This window comes from Salmo salar, chromosome 01 (genome assembly GCF_965601325.2).
Source record: "Salmo salar chromosome 01, fSalSal1, whole genome shotgun sequence".
NCBI classification, from domain to species: Eukaryota; Metazoa; Chordata; class Actinopteri; order Salmoniformes; family Salmonidae; genus Salmo; species Salmo salar.
This window is the reverse complement of record NC_138291.1, coordinates 11,046,296-11,064,238: the sequence shown is the minus strand read 5'-3', so window position 1 is coordinate 11,064,238 and position 17,943 is coordinate 11,046,296. Positions and strand designations below refer to the sequence as shown.

The window sequence follows — 17,943 nt, the reverse complement described above, 5'->3', positions numbered from 1 at the left end:
ATATACACACCACTGTCAGACTTGTAGTAAAGGAGTAGACTAGCTACTGAACAGAATTAAGGCAAAATGTACTTACTAGTTGTTGGGTATTCATGAATTCAAGCAACAGCATTGAATTCATGCTCTTTTCCAATTTGGGCATTAAAACGTTGGGTGCTTTGGGCCAAATTCCTACATGAAATATTCATACAGAGTAACACTAGCCTGGATACATGGAATATTGGACAACCTGCTGTGCAACTTTTTAAATCATTTATCTCTTGTCAATGTCTGCTCTGTGGGTGTACTTTCCTGCCAATCATATTGTAAATATATTCCTTTATATTGTTAGTATTAGCGGCAGGAAAATACCCCATATTGCGCCACCAACTTTACAGTTGTTGTATTTACATGTATACTATGTCTTTGATATTGTGTTACCGACAGTATATGTATTTTAAATCTGCCTTTGATTTATCTAATTCCAATACATGCTGAATTTATTTCTCAGACGTGTTCCTCCTAAGTATAAATATGCTAATTGAGTGAGAGAAAGGAACATTTATTTCTGTCGTGCCTCTCTAATGTTCAGGAGCTATCCATGACTTGCCGCCTAGAAGAACCAGTCCATTCATATATGCATAATTAACATGCAGTTTGTCGATGAGAAAATGAGGCCTTGGAAGCAGGACATCATATACATAATGGATAGCCTTTAGTTGGTGTTATGCCATGCTAATGAAGTTCTAATAGTCAGTCTGTTGCCCAAATGAATGGGACGTGTTATGCTTGGTACTAAAGGATACCAATGTGCTTGGTACTAAATGGCATGTTTTACTGACATACTTCAAATGCTAATAGTATATGTAGAGTAGTTACTGCCTCAATACTGTCATTGTTAAGGGATAATTTGATTTATGAGCCTTCCACAAAATAGCTTTGAGCTTGCTGAATGGCTGTCTGAGAGACTAAGGGATGATATACTGTAAGAAACGGTACGGAAATCTAGTGGCTGTTATCTCTGATAACTACACCGCATCATGACATAAACAAACAGCCAAAACAACAACAACAGCTGTGTAGCTTCTCATACAGCTTGAAACGTGCCTTCGCCGGATTACAAGAACATCTCACATCCACACCAACTGTGTGTTTGCCACAGGAAACATGGAGACCTACACAATCATCATGCATAAGAGGAGAAGCTGTTGGTAACACTACTTCAAGCCGGCAGGTATAATGCTTTATTACTTGTTGTAAGCACGTATGAGCTTTCATGTCTTATTACAAGGTTTACAGTTTGTTAAGTCCTTTTATGAAACACATTTTCAAAATTGCTATCATTTAGTCATTGAGATAATATTAAGAATTTCTAAGGGGGTCATACGTGCTTATGACAAGTCTTACAATGCATTATAACTGCATCATAATGCATTATAACCGCATCATAATGCATTATAACCACATCATAATGCATTATACCTGTCAGTTACTGAGCGGTTCAATTCAGGAGGGTGCCGTACAGCTGGGCCTTGGTCAGACTGTCCTTCCTGCTCAGTCCTGTTCCTGTACTTCCAAATTTTTGGTATTGTTGAGAACTCTTTTTGGGAAGTGCAGGGCTAGGGCTGGGCCTCATTCTCTCCCTCTGGTAGTGCTGCAGACTGGAGGCTTCCAGGGAGCTTTGGTGGTGTACGGACTCAGCTGAGCTGTTGGGGCTCACGTCCACGTATTCCTTGTTCATGCTCCCCCCTGCCGCTCCAGCAGCCCCACTCTCCTTATCCTTAAGGCTCCCTGAGAGGAACTGCAGGCTGCACTCTGAGTCCTGGCTGTCTACCTTGGCTCTGTACAGGGGCGGGGGATTGTCCGGCTTGCCCCGCAGGCCCAGGCTGGGGTGTTTGGGACTGGGACTGGGGCTGGGTGAGAGGCCACCACCGGCGGCAGCAGCCAAACACTGGTCCATCACATGGCTGTGGAGGAAGACATTGTCGTCCCCCTCCTGGAAGCTGCTGTAGAGAGGCCCAAGTTTAATCTTGGCCGGGCCCATGGCAAAGTGCTGCTCGGAGAAGCTGTAGGGAGACACACGGCCCGGGTTGCGGTTGAAGGAGTACGAGTTGATGTCCTCTACGCTCAGCTGCCTCCAGCGTCCAGTCAGTTCCTCCTCGGTGGGGACACCCATGCTGACCATGCTGGCCTGACTATCGGAGCGCTCCGCACCCCGGGGTCCTCCTCCTCCTCCCTGGGCTGAGCCCACGCTGTGTGACGATGTGATAAGTGGCGAGTGGTACGGCTCACTGTAGCCGCAGGATGCTGTGCATACGTATGCCGGTGAAGAGCCACCGCTGCCTTTCGCAGGGTTGGGGGAAGGCGGCATTGCCATATGCTGGAAGCTGTGGGACTTGGGGAAGACACTGTGGCCAGGAGGGCTGTCCTTCTCATAGGAGGAGGTGCTCTTTCGCTCGCCGTAACCCCCATCCCGCCAGTCCATGTAGAGCCCCTGGTGGGAGGAGGACATGGTGCTGCTGGGGCCACCGCCGCAGCCTTCCCCGCCCTTCTCGTCTTCCGACGCCTGACTGAAGCTGGAGTAGGAGCTAGAGGCCCTCAAGGAGCCCACGGCAAACTCTCCATGGAAGGAGGGGGCCCCGTGATGGGAGAAGTTACCCGAATGGAAGGCTTCCTCCTCGGGGTTGGAGTCTGTGGAGTTCTGGGCCTGGAGGAGGAGACCCATGGGGCGGGCATGGACGTCCACGCTCTGTCTGCGCTCCTGCCAGCGCTCGGGGCAGTAGAGGGCTGTGTCGCTGCAGTACAGGTCCGATGTACGGTAAGCTGTGCGGCGCTGGAGGCTTTCGGTGCCGCCGCCCACGCTAGTGGGCACAAAGTTCTGGTCATGGCCCTCATCCTCCAATGGCTGGGGGCTGGGCGAACGGGTGTTGGGGCAGCTGCTGCCCGGCTCCGGCTTCTCTAGCACCTTGGCGATGACGGCGGTGGGCACAGCATCAGAGTAGGGCGAGTGGCACAGCGCCATGGTGACGCCGCGGCCTTGCTTCTCCATGTGGGAGCTCACCCGCTCCTGGAAGTCAATGGGCAGCTGGAGAGAGAGACGTAGAAAGGGGCGTTGAGGATAAATATTAAAAGACAGAAAGAAGAAAGACATGGATAGACAAACATGAATAAATGGGAGTTCACTGAAGAGAAGTTGATTCAGAAATGACAGCAATAAATAACAGAAAGGAGGACTACTACTCTAACAAAGCCATGTTTCAGCGATTTTTCCAGCAAAACTTTATCGACAACGAAACATTCCTTAATTGACCATGCTGTCTGACAACCACTATCATATTTCCGCATACATATTCACAAACTCGCCATTATGGAATGCTCGCCACATCCACACAGTTGTTTTATCAACCATGTTCCCTAGGCTCCAATCTAGAGTTTGAGTTTAGAGAAGTAATTTATCCTCGTGTGTTTACTCAGTCCAGCTCGGAGACCCGGTGGGACTTTCGCAACCCCTCCGCTCCTGTGCTTTATCTAGGAGCTTTCTTCTTATACCTCAGTTGTTAACTTCGCTGAGTTCTGGGTTACATCCATCAGCATGGACACAGGTACATCAATACACACACACACACACACACACACACACACACACACACACACACACACACACACACACACACACACACACACACACACACACACACCCCCCCCCCCCGCGCGCGCGCAAACACACACAACTCCCTCCTCGGCTAACATTACATACAACTGTCCCCTCTGCTAACATTACGTACAACTGTCCTCTCTGCTAACATTACGTACAACTGTCCCCTCTGCTAACATTACATACAACTGTCCCCTCTGCTAACATTACGTACAACTGTCCCCTCTGCTAACATTACGTATGACTGTCCCCTCTGCTAACATTACGTACAACTGTCCCCTCTGCTAACATTACATACAACTGTCCACTCTGCTAACATTACGTACAACTGTCCCCTCTGCTAACATTACGTACAACTGTCCTCTCTGCTAACATTACGTACAACTGTCCCCTCTGCTAACATTACGTACAACTGTCCCCTCTGCTAACATTACGTACAACTGTCCCCTCTGCTAACATTACGTACAACTGTCCCCTCTGCTAACATTACGTACAACTGTCCCCTCTGCTAACATTACATACAACTGTCCCCTCTGCTAACATTACATACAACTGTCCCCTCTGCTAACATTACATACAACTGTCCCCTCTGCTAACATTACATACGACTGTCCCCTCTGCTAACATTACGTACAACTGTCCCCTCTGCTAACATTACATACAACTGTCCCCTCTGCTAACATTACATACAACTGTCCCCTCTGCTAACATTACGTACAACTGTCCCCTCTGCTAACATTACATACAACTGTCCCCTCTGCTAACATTACATACAACTGTCCCCTCGGCTAACATTACATACAACTGTCCCCTCTGCTAACATTACATACAACTGTCCCCTCTGCTAACATTACATACAACTGTCCCCTCTGCTAACATTACGTACAACTGTCCCCTCTGCTAACATTACGTACAACTGTCCTCTCTGCTAACATTACGTACAACTGTCCCCTCTGCTAACATTACGTACAACTGTCCCCTCTGCTAACATTACATACAACTGTCCCCTCTGCTAACATTACGTACAACTGTCCCCTCTGCTAACATTACGTACAACTGTCCTCTCTGCTAACATTACGTACAACTGTCCCCTCTGCTAACATTACATACAACTGTCCACTCTGCTAACAGTGCATACGACTGTCCCTTGCTCTCTGTGTCTCCTCTCCCCTGCTCTCTGTGTCTCCTGTCTCTTCCCTTCCCTTTCTTCCCTTCACTATCAAACACAGAGCTACAGGTAAAAAAAAAAGAGAGAAAAAGTACCCAAAGTTGCTTTTTGGTTGACAATAGACACTCGGCAGAAAAAAAACATTATTGTTTGAAGTACGGAGCAACAGTTGAAGTTGGAAGTTTACGTACACCTTTGCCAAATACATTTTAACGCAGTTTTTCACAATTCCTGACATTTAATCATAGAAAAAATTATCTGTCTTAGGTCAGTTAGGATCACCACTTTATTTTAAGAATGTGAAACGTCAGAGTAATAGTAGAGAGAATGATTTATTTCAGCTATTATTTCTTTCATCACATTCTCTGTGGGTCAGAAGTTTACATACACTCAATTAGTATTTGGTAGCATTGCCTTTAAATTGGAGCAAGGAGCCTTCCACAAGCTTCCCACAATAAGTTGGGTGAATCTGTAACTGAGTCAGGTTTGTAGGCCTCCTTGCTCGCACACGTTTTTTCAGTTTTGCCCACAAATTTTCTATAGGATTGAGGTCAGGGCTTTGTGATGGCCACTCCAATACCTTGACTTTGTTGTCCTTAAGCCATTTTGCCACAACTTTGGAAGTATGCTTGGGGTCATTGTCCATTTGGAAGACCCGTTTGCGACCAAGCTTTAACTTCCTGACTGATGTCTTGAGATGTTGCTTCAATATATCCACATCATAATTTTCCTGCCTCATGATGCCATCTATTTTGTGAAGTACATCAGTCCTCCTGCAGCAAAGCACCCCCACAACATGATGCTGCCACCCAAGTGCTTCATGGTTGGGATGGTGTTCTTCGGCTTGCAAGCCTGCCCTTTTTTCCTCCAAACATAACGATAGTCATTATGGCCAAACAGTTCTATTTTTGTTTCATCAGACCAGAGGACATTTCTCCAAAAAGTACAATCTTTGTCCCCATGTGCAGTTGCAAACCGTAGTCTGTTTTTTTGTGGCGGTTTTGGAGCAGTGGCTTCTTCCTTGCTGAGTGGCCTTTCAGCTTATGTCGATATAGGACTCGTTTTAGTGTGGATATAGATACTTTTGTACCTGTTTCCTCCAGCATCTTCACAAGGTCCTTTGCTGTTGTTCTGGGATTGATTTGCACTTTTTGCACCAAAGTATGTTCATCTCTAGGAGACAGAACGCGTCTCCTTCCTGAGCGGTATGACGGCTGCGTGGTCCCATGGTGTTTATACTTGCATACTATTGTTTGTACCGATGAACGTGGTACCTTCAGGTGTTTGGAAATTGCCCCCAAGGATGAACCAGACTTGTGGAGTTCTCCAATTTTTTTCCTGAGGTCTTGTCTGATTTCTTTTGATTTTCCCATGATGTCAAGCAAAGAGGCACTGTTTGAAGGTAGGCCTTGAAATACATCCACAGGTAGACCGCCAATTGACTCAAATGATTTCAATTAGCCTATCAGAAGCTTCTAAAGCCATGACATAATTTTCTGGAATTTCCCAAGCTGTTTAAAGACACAGTCAACTTAGTGTATGTAAACTTCCGACCCACTGGAATTGTGATACAGTGAATTATAAGTGAAATAATCTGTCTATAAACAATTGTTTGAAAAATGACTTGTGTTATGTACAAAGTAGATGTCCTAACCGACTTGCCAAAACTATGGTTTGTTAACAAGAAATTAATGGAGTAGTTGAAAAACGAGTTTTAATGACTCCAACCTAAGTGTATGTAAACTTCCGACTTCAGCAGGTATTTTTAGCAGCCTGCCTACCCCATTGAGAATTGAGTGGGGAAGCAGGTGAGACTGCAGGGTTAACACGCGCCTCCAACATGCCGTGTTCAGCAGCTTTCCTGAGGGGGCTCATCTGCAAACCGATCAATTTATCTGGCTGGTAATTAGCAGAGTTAAGTCCCAATGAGAATCATGCAGCATCCCTTTGATCGCGCTCAGCTATATTCACCGTTTGTTTTTTGTTTTTTTTCACACGGATTCGTCAATTCTCTGGAAATGGTCATTGACATTCTTCACTAGTACTGCGTCTCACGTTTCAGTTGACTCGGAGGGACGTGCTTTCAAAAACCAATCACTGTTATTTCAGTATGAAAATATGAGTGTGATTATGGACAGCTGAATGAGTCAATCGATAACAACCGCTGTGGTCCCTGGTATCTTACTGTATTTCAATAACTCCTTCAATTTCATGCTGTAGTTGCATAGCTACTTGGCCCATATATGCATGACATTACGTTGAAAAAATCGTCCCATGTTTGTGAGGCATTTCTAAGAGAATTTATGAGAATTTTTGCTCATGCTTCACTTCCTACTTCCCCTTTGTGTGGACTAGATGTTGTTGGAGACAGGTTGTCCTCTGTTGTGCTCAGTTGTATGGTCAAATCAACAAGGGGAAAATTAAGTGGCCATCAAGAGCCTGACAGAAGAGCATTTGAGACAGGGCTGTTTGTTAGCGGTCAGTGAGTGTAGAGCAGATCAGAATTCACCTCAGATAGCTTGTGGCCTCTGTGGTGTGACTTGGAGCACTGTAGGAGCTGTGCTGCCAGGTTACAGTCCTTTCTGTACAGGTCCTGGCATGGGAAAGATAGACACTGTTGTTGAGTCATAGGTTGGGGTGCCATGCAGACTTAAGAACAGTATTAATTATAATGGGAGTAACTGACTTAAATCTATTTCAAATAGGTTACTACAATAATTACTTTGCAGTTATATACAAATACATTTAAATTCCATGTAATTGCATGGTATTTGTACATCAGAGTAGAATGGGACCAAACAGTAATTTCAGCATGTGGCGTTCGCGTACACAACAATGCTTGACAAACAAAAAACAATGTCCCCAAAAGTGATATTACAAATTGATTACTAGTCTATATCTGTTCTTCCCCCTCATGTCTCTTGTGACAACCCCAAAAGTTGACTTCCATTTAAAGTTGAGGGTCTCACAAGGCAAGCCTCCGCTTAGAGAGAACACAATCAAAGGAACAAACACACTATCAATTACCGAACAAATCCATCCGCCCAGAAAATAAATTGTGCTCGTTTTTCTGATCAGGCCCCTATCGATTTGAGGGTCACTACTGTACATCTTACTCTAGCACTTTAAAGAATGAAGAAGTTGTGATGATGAAAATGTACAATGCGATTTTTACGTTCATGTTAGAGTTGGCACGGATGGCAAGGCCATCACCAGGCATTGGTCTAATTGGGTGTGTCGTTTTTTCAGTGAATCACTTCAAAAACTCATTTTTGCGCAATGGCTGGCTATATACTCACATTGTCCTCTCTGAGCTTTTCAATGGTGATCTTGGCCTCCATGAGGTGATTGTTGAGGACGATGATCTCTCGACTCAGCGCTCTTTTCTCATCCTCATGGTGCTGGGACTAAATCAGACGGGAGAGGTGGAAAGAGGAGAGAAAGAGAGGAAATTAGGATTTGAGAGACCAGGAAGAGGGAGAAGGGGAAGTGAAAGGAGAGGTGAAAGGAGAAGTGAAAGGAGAGGAAGAGAAATTCAAAGGAAAGCAGGAGAAAGCAAACGAGAGAAGAGGTGGAGAGCAGCCAGTCAGTCAGTGTTCACGCTCTTTCTCTGCCAGTAGCAGGTCGTAATTAAAGGAAGATTACATTGGCCATGGCCCATATCAAATCAATTACGCTGCCAGGGTGAGAGAAAGTAGCAATCTTGGAGTCCTGAGAAATTAAAGCTTCTTGTATTGCGGTTGCAGTGACTGTCATTTTTTGACCCCGAAACCTGACACCTTAGTATTTCCTGTGATTTAGCCTCAAACAATAAACGGTTACTAAATGCTTTCTCCCCTCACCCAATAATTTTCAACATCCTGTTGTGTGGCAGGATTTGACAAAGGATGCATCATCAAGTCCCCAACGCACAATAGTCACAATTGTTTTGAAATACAGGGGTGGGAGATAAATTAAATAGAAGTCAATTAATGTCAGTTTAAGCAATAGGTTGATATTGATATCCAAATCCCTTCTGTAAGCCTCTTATTAATCAGCTCTGTGATGTTGCTTTGGCAGTCTCATTCATTCCTATGACGTTCCACATTGTAATCATATTTCACTCTGGTTGGTCTTTGGTGGTCTCATTCATTCCTATGACGTTCCACATTGTAATCATATTTCACTCTGGTTGGTCTTTGGCGGTCTCATTCATTCCTATTCTCAAATAGGAAATGAACACTAGAACGGCTAAAGCAGTCATTATGACTGGTCAATTTTTTTTATTACTCTGCCATTTTTTAAGTCTTTGACTTTTCCTAAATAAGTCTCTATAACACACTGTCAGTGTTAGAATCTTAATTTCACAAACAGAACCAGAGTTATAACCAGTTTCAGGAGTGCATGTAATTTTTCTAATGGTTTTCCCCTGTTGCCCCCCCTTCTCCCGACAGTAGGGCTTGCTCCGCTCATTCTTCCGACAGTTGAAAGTGCAGTGTACAGCTAATAATTTCCCAGATAATTGCCTCGAACGTGAACATGAACTATATCGAAACTAATTTCACACATACAGTGCCTTCGGAAAGTATTCAGACCCCTTGACTTTTTCCACATTTTGTTACATTACAGCTTTATTCAGAAATGTATTAAATTGTTTTTTCCCCCTCATCAATCTACACGCATAATGACAAAGCAAAAACAGGTTTTTATAATTTTTTGCTAATTTATAAAAAATAAAAAAACTGAAATATCACATTTATATGAGTATTCAGATCCTTTACTCAATACTTTGTTGAAGCACCTTTGGCAGCGATTAAAGCCTTGAGTCCTCTTGGGAATGAGGCTACAAGCTTGGCACAGATTGTGTAGATTGGGTAGATTGTGTATATTGCTTAGGATAATTTTTTTATCCATTAGAATAAGCCTGTAACGTATCAAAATGTGGAAAAAGTCAAGGGGTCTGATGAGGTTGATGTTATTATGTAATCACCAATTGTGAATGAAGAACAGGGCGGGCTGTGTGTAAATAATGCCGGAAAAAGTATAATTTTATGTGTTTTCATTTCAGGCTGTTAGGCAACAAATGGTGAACATTTTGAAAGAGGGTGGTGACTTTCTATACCCACTGTATATTCATCATAATGCCATTATTGCTTTCGTGCTGAGTTTCACTATTTATCAAGAACACTTGGCGCTTATAATGTTGTTTATGCTACTGATGTTTTCATCATTTGTACACTTGACCGTGCGTCTTGGTGGTTGGGGTATTTCTTTGTATTTTTTTGTTGTTTTAAAAAGGAGCTGTTACCGTGTTCCAAACATATGCATTCGGTTTCATAATTCTAACAAAGACACTCCACAAATAAAATTGATTGAACCCTTGACTTGTTTTGTTTTTTGTTTTTACATGTAGCCTACAGTAACATAAACTAATGAAAATGCTATTGTGTTATTTAAAATAAAATACAAATCGTATTCTGTTACCCAAGGCCTTCATAAACACAACCAAATTATTATTTTTGTAGCGTATCTGAAATGTATTGATAATACTGTTAGAATGTTGCAGTCAGAATGACTGCTCATTAGCTTGTAGGGGTCCCCCGAGGCCCATCACAAACTACTGTATTTTTTTGAAAATCATGATGAAATTGGCAATTGTAGGCCTTTTTTAGACCTGTACATACCTCCTGTAAGACCCTATGATCTGTGAACCGTACATGATACAGACAACATCTTGGTGTCATTATCCTCCTTAGTGTGCTCTAACATATCGAATATGTCTAGATTCTGAAATACACATGTTCACATTAACCTCTAAGAGGTTAACATTTTCAAATGTGAAAGGAATGTAGAACATAACACAATAGATCTGGTAAAAGATAATACAAAGAAAAAAACCCAATGCATTTCTGTTCAAAATGTTGAAATCAGGACTGCCTGAATGTGCCTAATTTGTTTATTAATAACTTTTCATGATCAAAATTGTGCACTCTCCTCAAACAATAGCATGGTATTCTTTCACTGTAATAGCTACTGTAAATTGGACAGTGCAGTTAGATTAACAAGAATTTAAGCTTTCTGCCAATACCAGATATGTCTATGTCTTGGGAAATGTTCTTGTTACATACAACGTCATGCTAATCACATTAGCCTACGTTAGCTCAACCGTCCCGTGGACGGGACACAGATCCAGAAGAAGTTTTAATGACCTGTAATGTCAATTTCTATATAAAATGGGTCATATCATTAAAAGTACCAGAGCTCACTCTGAGATGTTTGAACAGTATATTTTTACGAACAATGTCTAAAATATTAGACATTGTTTATTAGACCAAAAAATAATAATCATGTTGAATAAATTAATAACAAATCACAGCTCTTCTTTAGGATTGCGAGTTCCCTTTGAATCCATTTTCCCATTCACTGTGTTTTTACAAACAGTATGTCTTAAAACAACCGCTTCACAGCACAGTATTGGTTTTGACTGACAGCTGTTCTGAACTTGAACACCGCTTGCGACAAGATGCCTCCCTCCCTCCTGCTAATTGGGCAACTTTTGCACATTATTTGTTGTCTGAGTGAGGGAAATGCTGTAAATAAAGAAGACTCTATGTATTTTGAAAGATGAGACGTTAAGGATTACAATAAATACTGCTTTGATGTCCTACAAGCAAGCCAAACATCCATTAGTCCAAATGTGCACTTCACATGTCCATATCATAAAACTCATGTCATATACAGTACAGTGTCAACGTTTATGATCACTATGTTTGATGTAAAGTTATAATATGACATAGCGTCATACTCTGAACAGAATGAGCCTATGTTTGTTGTATTGTGAGAACTTTGGCGGGAACATACATCTGAATGCACAAGTCGTGACTATTCTATGCACACCAAAATTACGATCTGCTTCTCTGAATTGCCTAACACTGTAAGATCATATTTTGTAACTTCGCTAGCCATGTTGGCAATAGAACATGCTTTCAAATCGATGTCCACCCGCTGATTGCGATTTATAATGGACCATTTTTGGAATGTGTAAACATCGTGTAAAAGTGGGGATGCAGAGCTGTTTTCAAAAGAATACAACTTAAAGTGCGCTTGCTCTAGTTCCTCAATAGCACAGCTAAGAGAACTTAAAATAGCACCTTACAGTTGAAGACTCTTCTTTGAGTCATAAAATTGCATTGAAATGACATAGAAACTGTGTACACTTTGGAGAGGTGTGTGTCCACTTGGAGACTCCAGTTAGACCTCTCACTCAAACCCTTGTCATTTTATTGTCTTATGTTACATCTACCCCAAATTCACCATGAATATTCTTAGCATGTTACTGAATTTATCCAGAGTATTTTCAGATTTAGTAATCAACAAATGTGGCGAAAAGCACAGTAAAAATAACATTCATTCCTGTAATCTCCAAACCTTTGCCTTTTGATTGCTACCATGGGCATGCATATGCTTTCCATATTTCTTCTGTAAGAAACATTTCAATGTATCCCTACCCATATAGACCAATTCCCACAAGTGTAAAGGGTTAATGTTTAATAAATGAATGTGGAAAATTGTATTTAAGAATCAAGACATACTCCATATTTTAGAGCACACTATAAGGAGTCTTAACACCAAGATGTTGTCTGTTTCATGTACAGTTCAAAGATCAGAGGGTCTTACAGGAGGCATGTACTATATCTAAAAAGGGTCTAAAATGTCCACTTTCATCATGATTTTCTCAACATTGATTTGTCATACAAATCTATAAAGCTTTTCAAACATCCTTCCTCCCAATTAAGTTTTTATGTGAAAATTGCCAAAACAATCTGATACCCAAAATATTTTCCGCTCCTGCCGCCTTGGAATCACCCATATATGACAAATCTAGAACACTACTGGGTTTATAGATGAATATTGAAAGATTGTATTCTTACATGCAGATGTAATCTATCTCCCTCACTTGTGATATTCTTGTCAATTTGGAGCTAAACTGTGTTTTTCAGTGGGTTTATTTATATGTTACACTCCCAAGGGAACAATGAAAACTTTTATCTCTTGACATCAGATTGACAAATGGCTCATGCACCGTCATTTTAATCAAATCTGAGTCAGCCATTCCTTGCGTAAACCGTGAGATGAGGAAACATGATGAGAATAGATAACACCAACCTCACTCGTAAATTGCTATTGTATCTACATCCAGATTGGCTCTGAATAGACTAAGGTAACAACCAAACAATTTGTAATGACCAAGGTTACATTTTGTCCTCTCTGCTGAATAGAACGCTCCGTGGGTGACAATGAAGCGAGAATGACTCCTAGATTGAGTCGTGTCCTGCTCCATTTCCTACTGTACAATATAACGATGCCGAAGGTCCCATTGACACGAATTGTGACCGACTGTTATTAGGGTCAAAGCACAGGGCAATTAGACGTTTCCCCTCACCTCACCTTCCCATCCAACCACTGCCGCAGGATTTGGCGAAGCGGTTTCCATGACAACCTTTCAAATCAAAATGGTACCCTGTTTCGCACAAACCCAACGGATATTGATTCCTCTCGCCGTATTATGTAACATTCTAATGGAATAGTAAGATAAACAAGGTCGGTTCTTTGTCTGACTTCCGGGTTCTGTTTTCCTGTAATGATTTTGAGAGGAGAGGGTTTAATAAGTACAATTGTGTATTGGGTGAGAAATAAACTGGTTTCTGAATGACTGCGGTATCATGATTTCCCCATGCCGTTTATGGCTGTCTGTCTCCGCTGAGCTGCTATCTTCTCCAGGCCAACACTGAAGTTGGGGAAGGACGTTTTTAGTTTATTTTACTAGGCAAGTCAGTTAAGAACAAATTTGTATTTACAATGACAGCCTAGGAACAGTAACTGCCTTTTTCAGGGGCAGAACAACATATTTTTACCTTGTCAGTTGGGGATTTCATCTAGCAACCTTTTGGTTACTGGCCCAATGCTCTAACCACTAGGCTAACTGCTGCCCCAAGTTGGGGACGGGGAGAGAAAAACCAGATTATATAGGCTTCTGTGGAAAAAAACACAATTTCTAACCTTAAGAAAAAAGGATTTCAACCATTTCATAAATAATCACCTGCCCTAAAGTTTTAAATGATCAATCGGTAAAATATTTTGTGAAATGTCTACAAGTCCCTAAAGGAGAGGGCTGGCCATATGTGACACAAAAGTCATTTAATTAAAAGTTTGATGTGCTTCAACTGAACATTAGGTTTTCTTTAGATTTTCTTTTCCCCTTTTGGCACAATTTAAATTCTTAGGGTGAGAGACAGTAGTTTTTGAAGAAATTAATATCTTTAATCTAGGTCCAGTTTGATAGCTGTTTGAGATATTTCCATCAATCGACGACAAGCCCAGTTAATGGATAAGGGGTAATGCATGCTGGGTAGGTCAAATGGGAAGACGGGAAGACGAGCAAGAGGCTCAGGGGGATAAAAACGAAGGGATGATTTAAGAAGATCAAGTCAAACATTTCAGAAAATCATCAAATCCTCTCTGATATCTTTGGAACCTCGAGTAGCAACATCAATACAATGGAAACTCAACTAGCATGTGACCTTTTTGCTGTACAAAGCAGAATGATGCTTTGTTTTCATTGAAAAGCTTTGACTAATGAGAACACAGTGAATGGCACCTTGAGAAATCTGTGACTCAGAAAACATGCACTTCTGGCATACTAGTGAGCATCGCAGAAATGCAACACACACTGATGAGAACTGTTATTATGGATGAAGTGTCTCTGAACCACCCACTGCAGTGTGAGTAGGGCCGGGAGCTGCCTGCTTAGTCGAGGTCTAGGAAAGCACACACACACCCTCAATCAGAACAGCCTCAATTCCATCGAGGCATGGACTTTACAAGGTGTCGAAAGCATTCCACAGAGATGCTGGCCTATATTGACTCCATTGAAGTCACTTGTAAAATCCACTCCAATCAGTATAGATGAAGGAGAAGAGACAGGTTAAAGAATGATTTTTAGCGAGCACCAGCCAACCAGCCAACTTGAGACAACTGTTGGAACACTGCTGTGTCAACTTGGCTGAAAAACCCAACAGCGTTGCAGTTCTTGACACATACCGGTGCGCCTGGCACCTACTACCATACCCTGTTCAAAGGCACTTAAATCTTTTTTCTTGCCCATTCAGCCTCAAACCTGACAAGTCACCCAGTCCCTGCAGCTGAAAAACATCACCATAGCATGATGCTGCCACCACCATGCTTCACTGTAGGGATGGTGGCAGGTTTCCTCCAGACGTGACGCTTGGCATTCAGGCCAAAGAGTTCAATCTTGGTTTAATTAGACCAGAGAACCTTGTTTCTCATGGTCTGAGAGTCCTTTAGGTGCCTTTTTGGAAAACTCCAAGCAGGCTGTCATGTGCCTTTTACTGAGGAGTGGCTTCCATCTGGGCACTCTACCATAAAGGCCTGATTGGTGGAGTGCTTCAGAGATGGTTGTCCTTCTGGAATGTTCTCCCATCTCCGCAGAGGAACTCTGGAGCTCTGTCAGAATAACCATCGGGATCTTGGTCATCTCCCTGACTAAGGCCTTTCTCCCCCGATTGCTCAGTTTGGCTGGCAGCCAGCTCTAGGAGTCTTGGTGGTTCCAAACTTCTTCCATTTAAGAATGATGGAGGCCACTGTGTTCTTTGGGCCCTTTAATGTTGCAAAACAAATGTGGTAACCTTCCTCAGATCTGTGCCTTGACTCAATCCTGTCTCGGAGCTCGACGTACAATTCCTTCAACCTTATGGCTTGGTTTTTGCTCTGATATGCACTGTCAACTGTGTGACCTTATATAGACAGGTGTGTGCCTTTCCTAATCATGTCCGATCAATTGAATTTACCACAGGTGGACTCCAATCAAGTTGTAGAAACATCTCCAGGATGATCAATGGAAACAGGTTGAAACCTTGGCTCAATTTCAAGTCTCATAGCAAAGGGTCTGAATACGCATTTCTGTTGTAGTTTATTATTATTTTTGGCAAACATTTATACAGTGAGGGAAAAAAGTATTTGATCCCCTGCTGATTTTTTAATTTTAATGGTAGGTTTATTTGAACAGCGAGAGACAGAATAACAATATACACTCACCGAACAGTTTATTAGGTACACATCCCCTTTCACAAAAATGGATCGCTCCTACAGATTAAGAAGGCACACCTGTTAATTGAAATGCGTTCCAGGTGACTACCTCATGAAGCTGGTTGAGAGAATGCCAAGAGTGTGCAAAGCTGTCATCAAGAAAAAGGGTGGCTATTTGAAGAATCTAAAATATAACATATATTTTTATTTGTTTAACACTCTTTTGGTTACTACATGATTCCATATGTGTTAGTTCATAGTTTTGATGTCTTCAGTATTATTATACAATGTAGAAATAGTACAAGTAAAGAAAAACCCTTGAATGAGTTGGTGTTCTAAAACTTTTGACCGATAGTGTAATTTTTCTCAGCAACAGGTTATGATCAATAATATAAGGCTGCACTGAAATCTAACAGTACAGCTCCCACAATCCTCTTATTATCAATTTCTTTCAACCAATCATCAGTCATTTGTGTCAGTGCAGTACATGTTGAGTGCCCTTCTCTATAAGCATGCTGAAAGTCAATTTGTTAATTTGTTTACAGAGAAAAAGCATTGTATTTGGTTAAACACATTTTTTCCAACAGTTTGCTAAGAGCTGTTAGCAAGCGAATAGGTCTGCTGTTAAAATCAGTAAAGGCCGCTTTGGGTAGCGGAATGACTTTGCACTGAAATCTAACAGTACAGCTCCCACAATCTTCTTATTATCAATTTCTTTCAACCAATCATCATTCATTTGTGTCAGTGCAGTACATTTTCAGTGCCCTTCTCCTGTCCATAATTTCATTTAAAGTACTCCAAGGTTGTTTTTCCCTCATTCTTTACATCATTGATGTTGGCTTCATAATACAGTTTATTTTTATTTTTGTTGTCACATTATTTCTCAATTAGCATGTCAGCCAGTCAGATGTGCAGTTGTTCCATTCCTCATCAATCCATGGAGCCTTAACAGTTCTAACAGTCAGTTTCTTAACAGGTGCATGTTTATCAATAATTGAAAGAAGCAATATCATAAATTCATCAAGTGCAGTGTCTAGATGCTACTTATTAGTAGCATCAGACCAACAAATATTTTTAACATCATCCACATAAGAGTCCCAGAAAAATATTTTTGTGAACTTTGGCTTTCCTGGATATAGCCACTATATTGTGATTACTGTATCCAATAGGTATGGATACAGTTTTACTACAAAGTTCTACAGTATTAGTAAAAATGTGATCAGTACAAAAGGATGATCTTGTTCCTGTAGTGTTTGTAAACAACCTGGTACAGTTGAAGTCGGAAGTTTACATACACTTAGGTTGGAGTCATTAAAACTCATTTTTCAACCACTCCACAAATTTCTTGCTAACAAACTATAGTTTTTGCAAGTTGGTTAGGACATCTACTTTCTGCATAACACAAGTAATTTTTCCAACAATTGTTCACAGACAGATTATTCCACTTATAATTCACTGCATCACAATTCCAGTGGGTCAGAAGTTTACATACACTAAGTTGACTGTGCCTTTAAACAGCTTGGAAAATTCCAGAAAATTATGTCATGGCTTTAGAAGCTTCTGATAGGCTAATTGACATCATTTGAGTCAATTTGAGGTTTACCTGTGGATGTATTTCAAGGCCTACCTTCAAATGCTGTGCCTCTTTGCTTGACATCATGGGAAAATCAAAAGAAATCAGCCAAGACCTCAGACAAAAAATTGTAGACCTCCACAAGTATGGTTCATCCTTGGGAGCATTTTCCAAATGCCTGAAGGTACCACATTCATCTGCACATGGGGACAAAGATTGTACTTTTTGGAGAAATGTCCTCTGGTCTGATGAAACTGAGAATCTGTCTCCGCACCACGTGCTCTCACCACTGGTGTCCCCCAGGGCTCTGTTCTAGGCCCTCTCCTATTCTCGCTATACACCAAGTCACTTGGCTCTGTCATATCCTCACATGGTCTCTCCTATCATTGCTATGCAGATGACACACAATTAATCTTCTCCTTTCCCCCTTCTGATAACCAGGTGGTGAATCGCATCTCTGCATGTCTGGCAGACATATCAGTG

The 17,943-nt window shown here is 41.7% G+C and overlaps 1 protein-coding gene across 1 annotated transcript in view; it reads right to left on the bottom strand.

Annotated features, from left to right (window-relative positions):
* Nucleotides 1-12: 12 nt before the first annotated feature.
* Nucleotides 13-17,943, bottom strand: part of LOC106611855 (brain-enriched guanylate kinase-associated protein) — a 39,221-nt gene continuing 21,290 nt past the window's right edge. The window contains exons 4-6 of the mRNA XM_014212492.3: nt 8,102-8,209; nt 7,312-7,395; nt 13-3,064 (exon numbers count right to left, since the gene is read on the bottom strand). Of these exons, the coding sequence (XP_014067967.3) occupies nt 1,481-3,064; nt 7,312-7,395; nt 8,102-8,209 (1,776 nt within the window). The 3' untranslated portion in view covers nt 13-1,480. The remainder of the gene's footprint in view (nt 3,065-7,311; nt 7,396-8,101; nt 8,210-17,943) is intronic.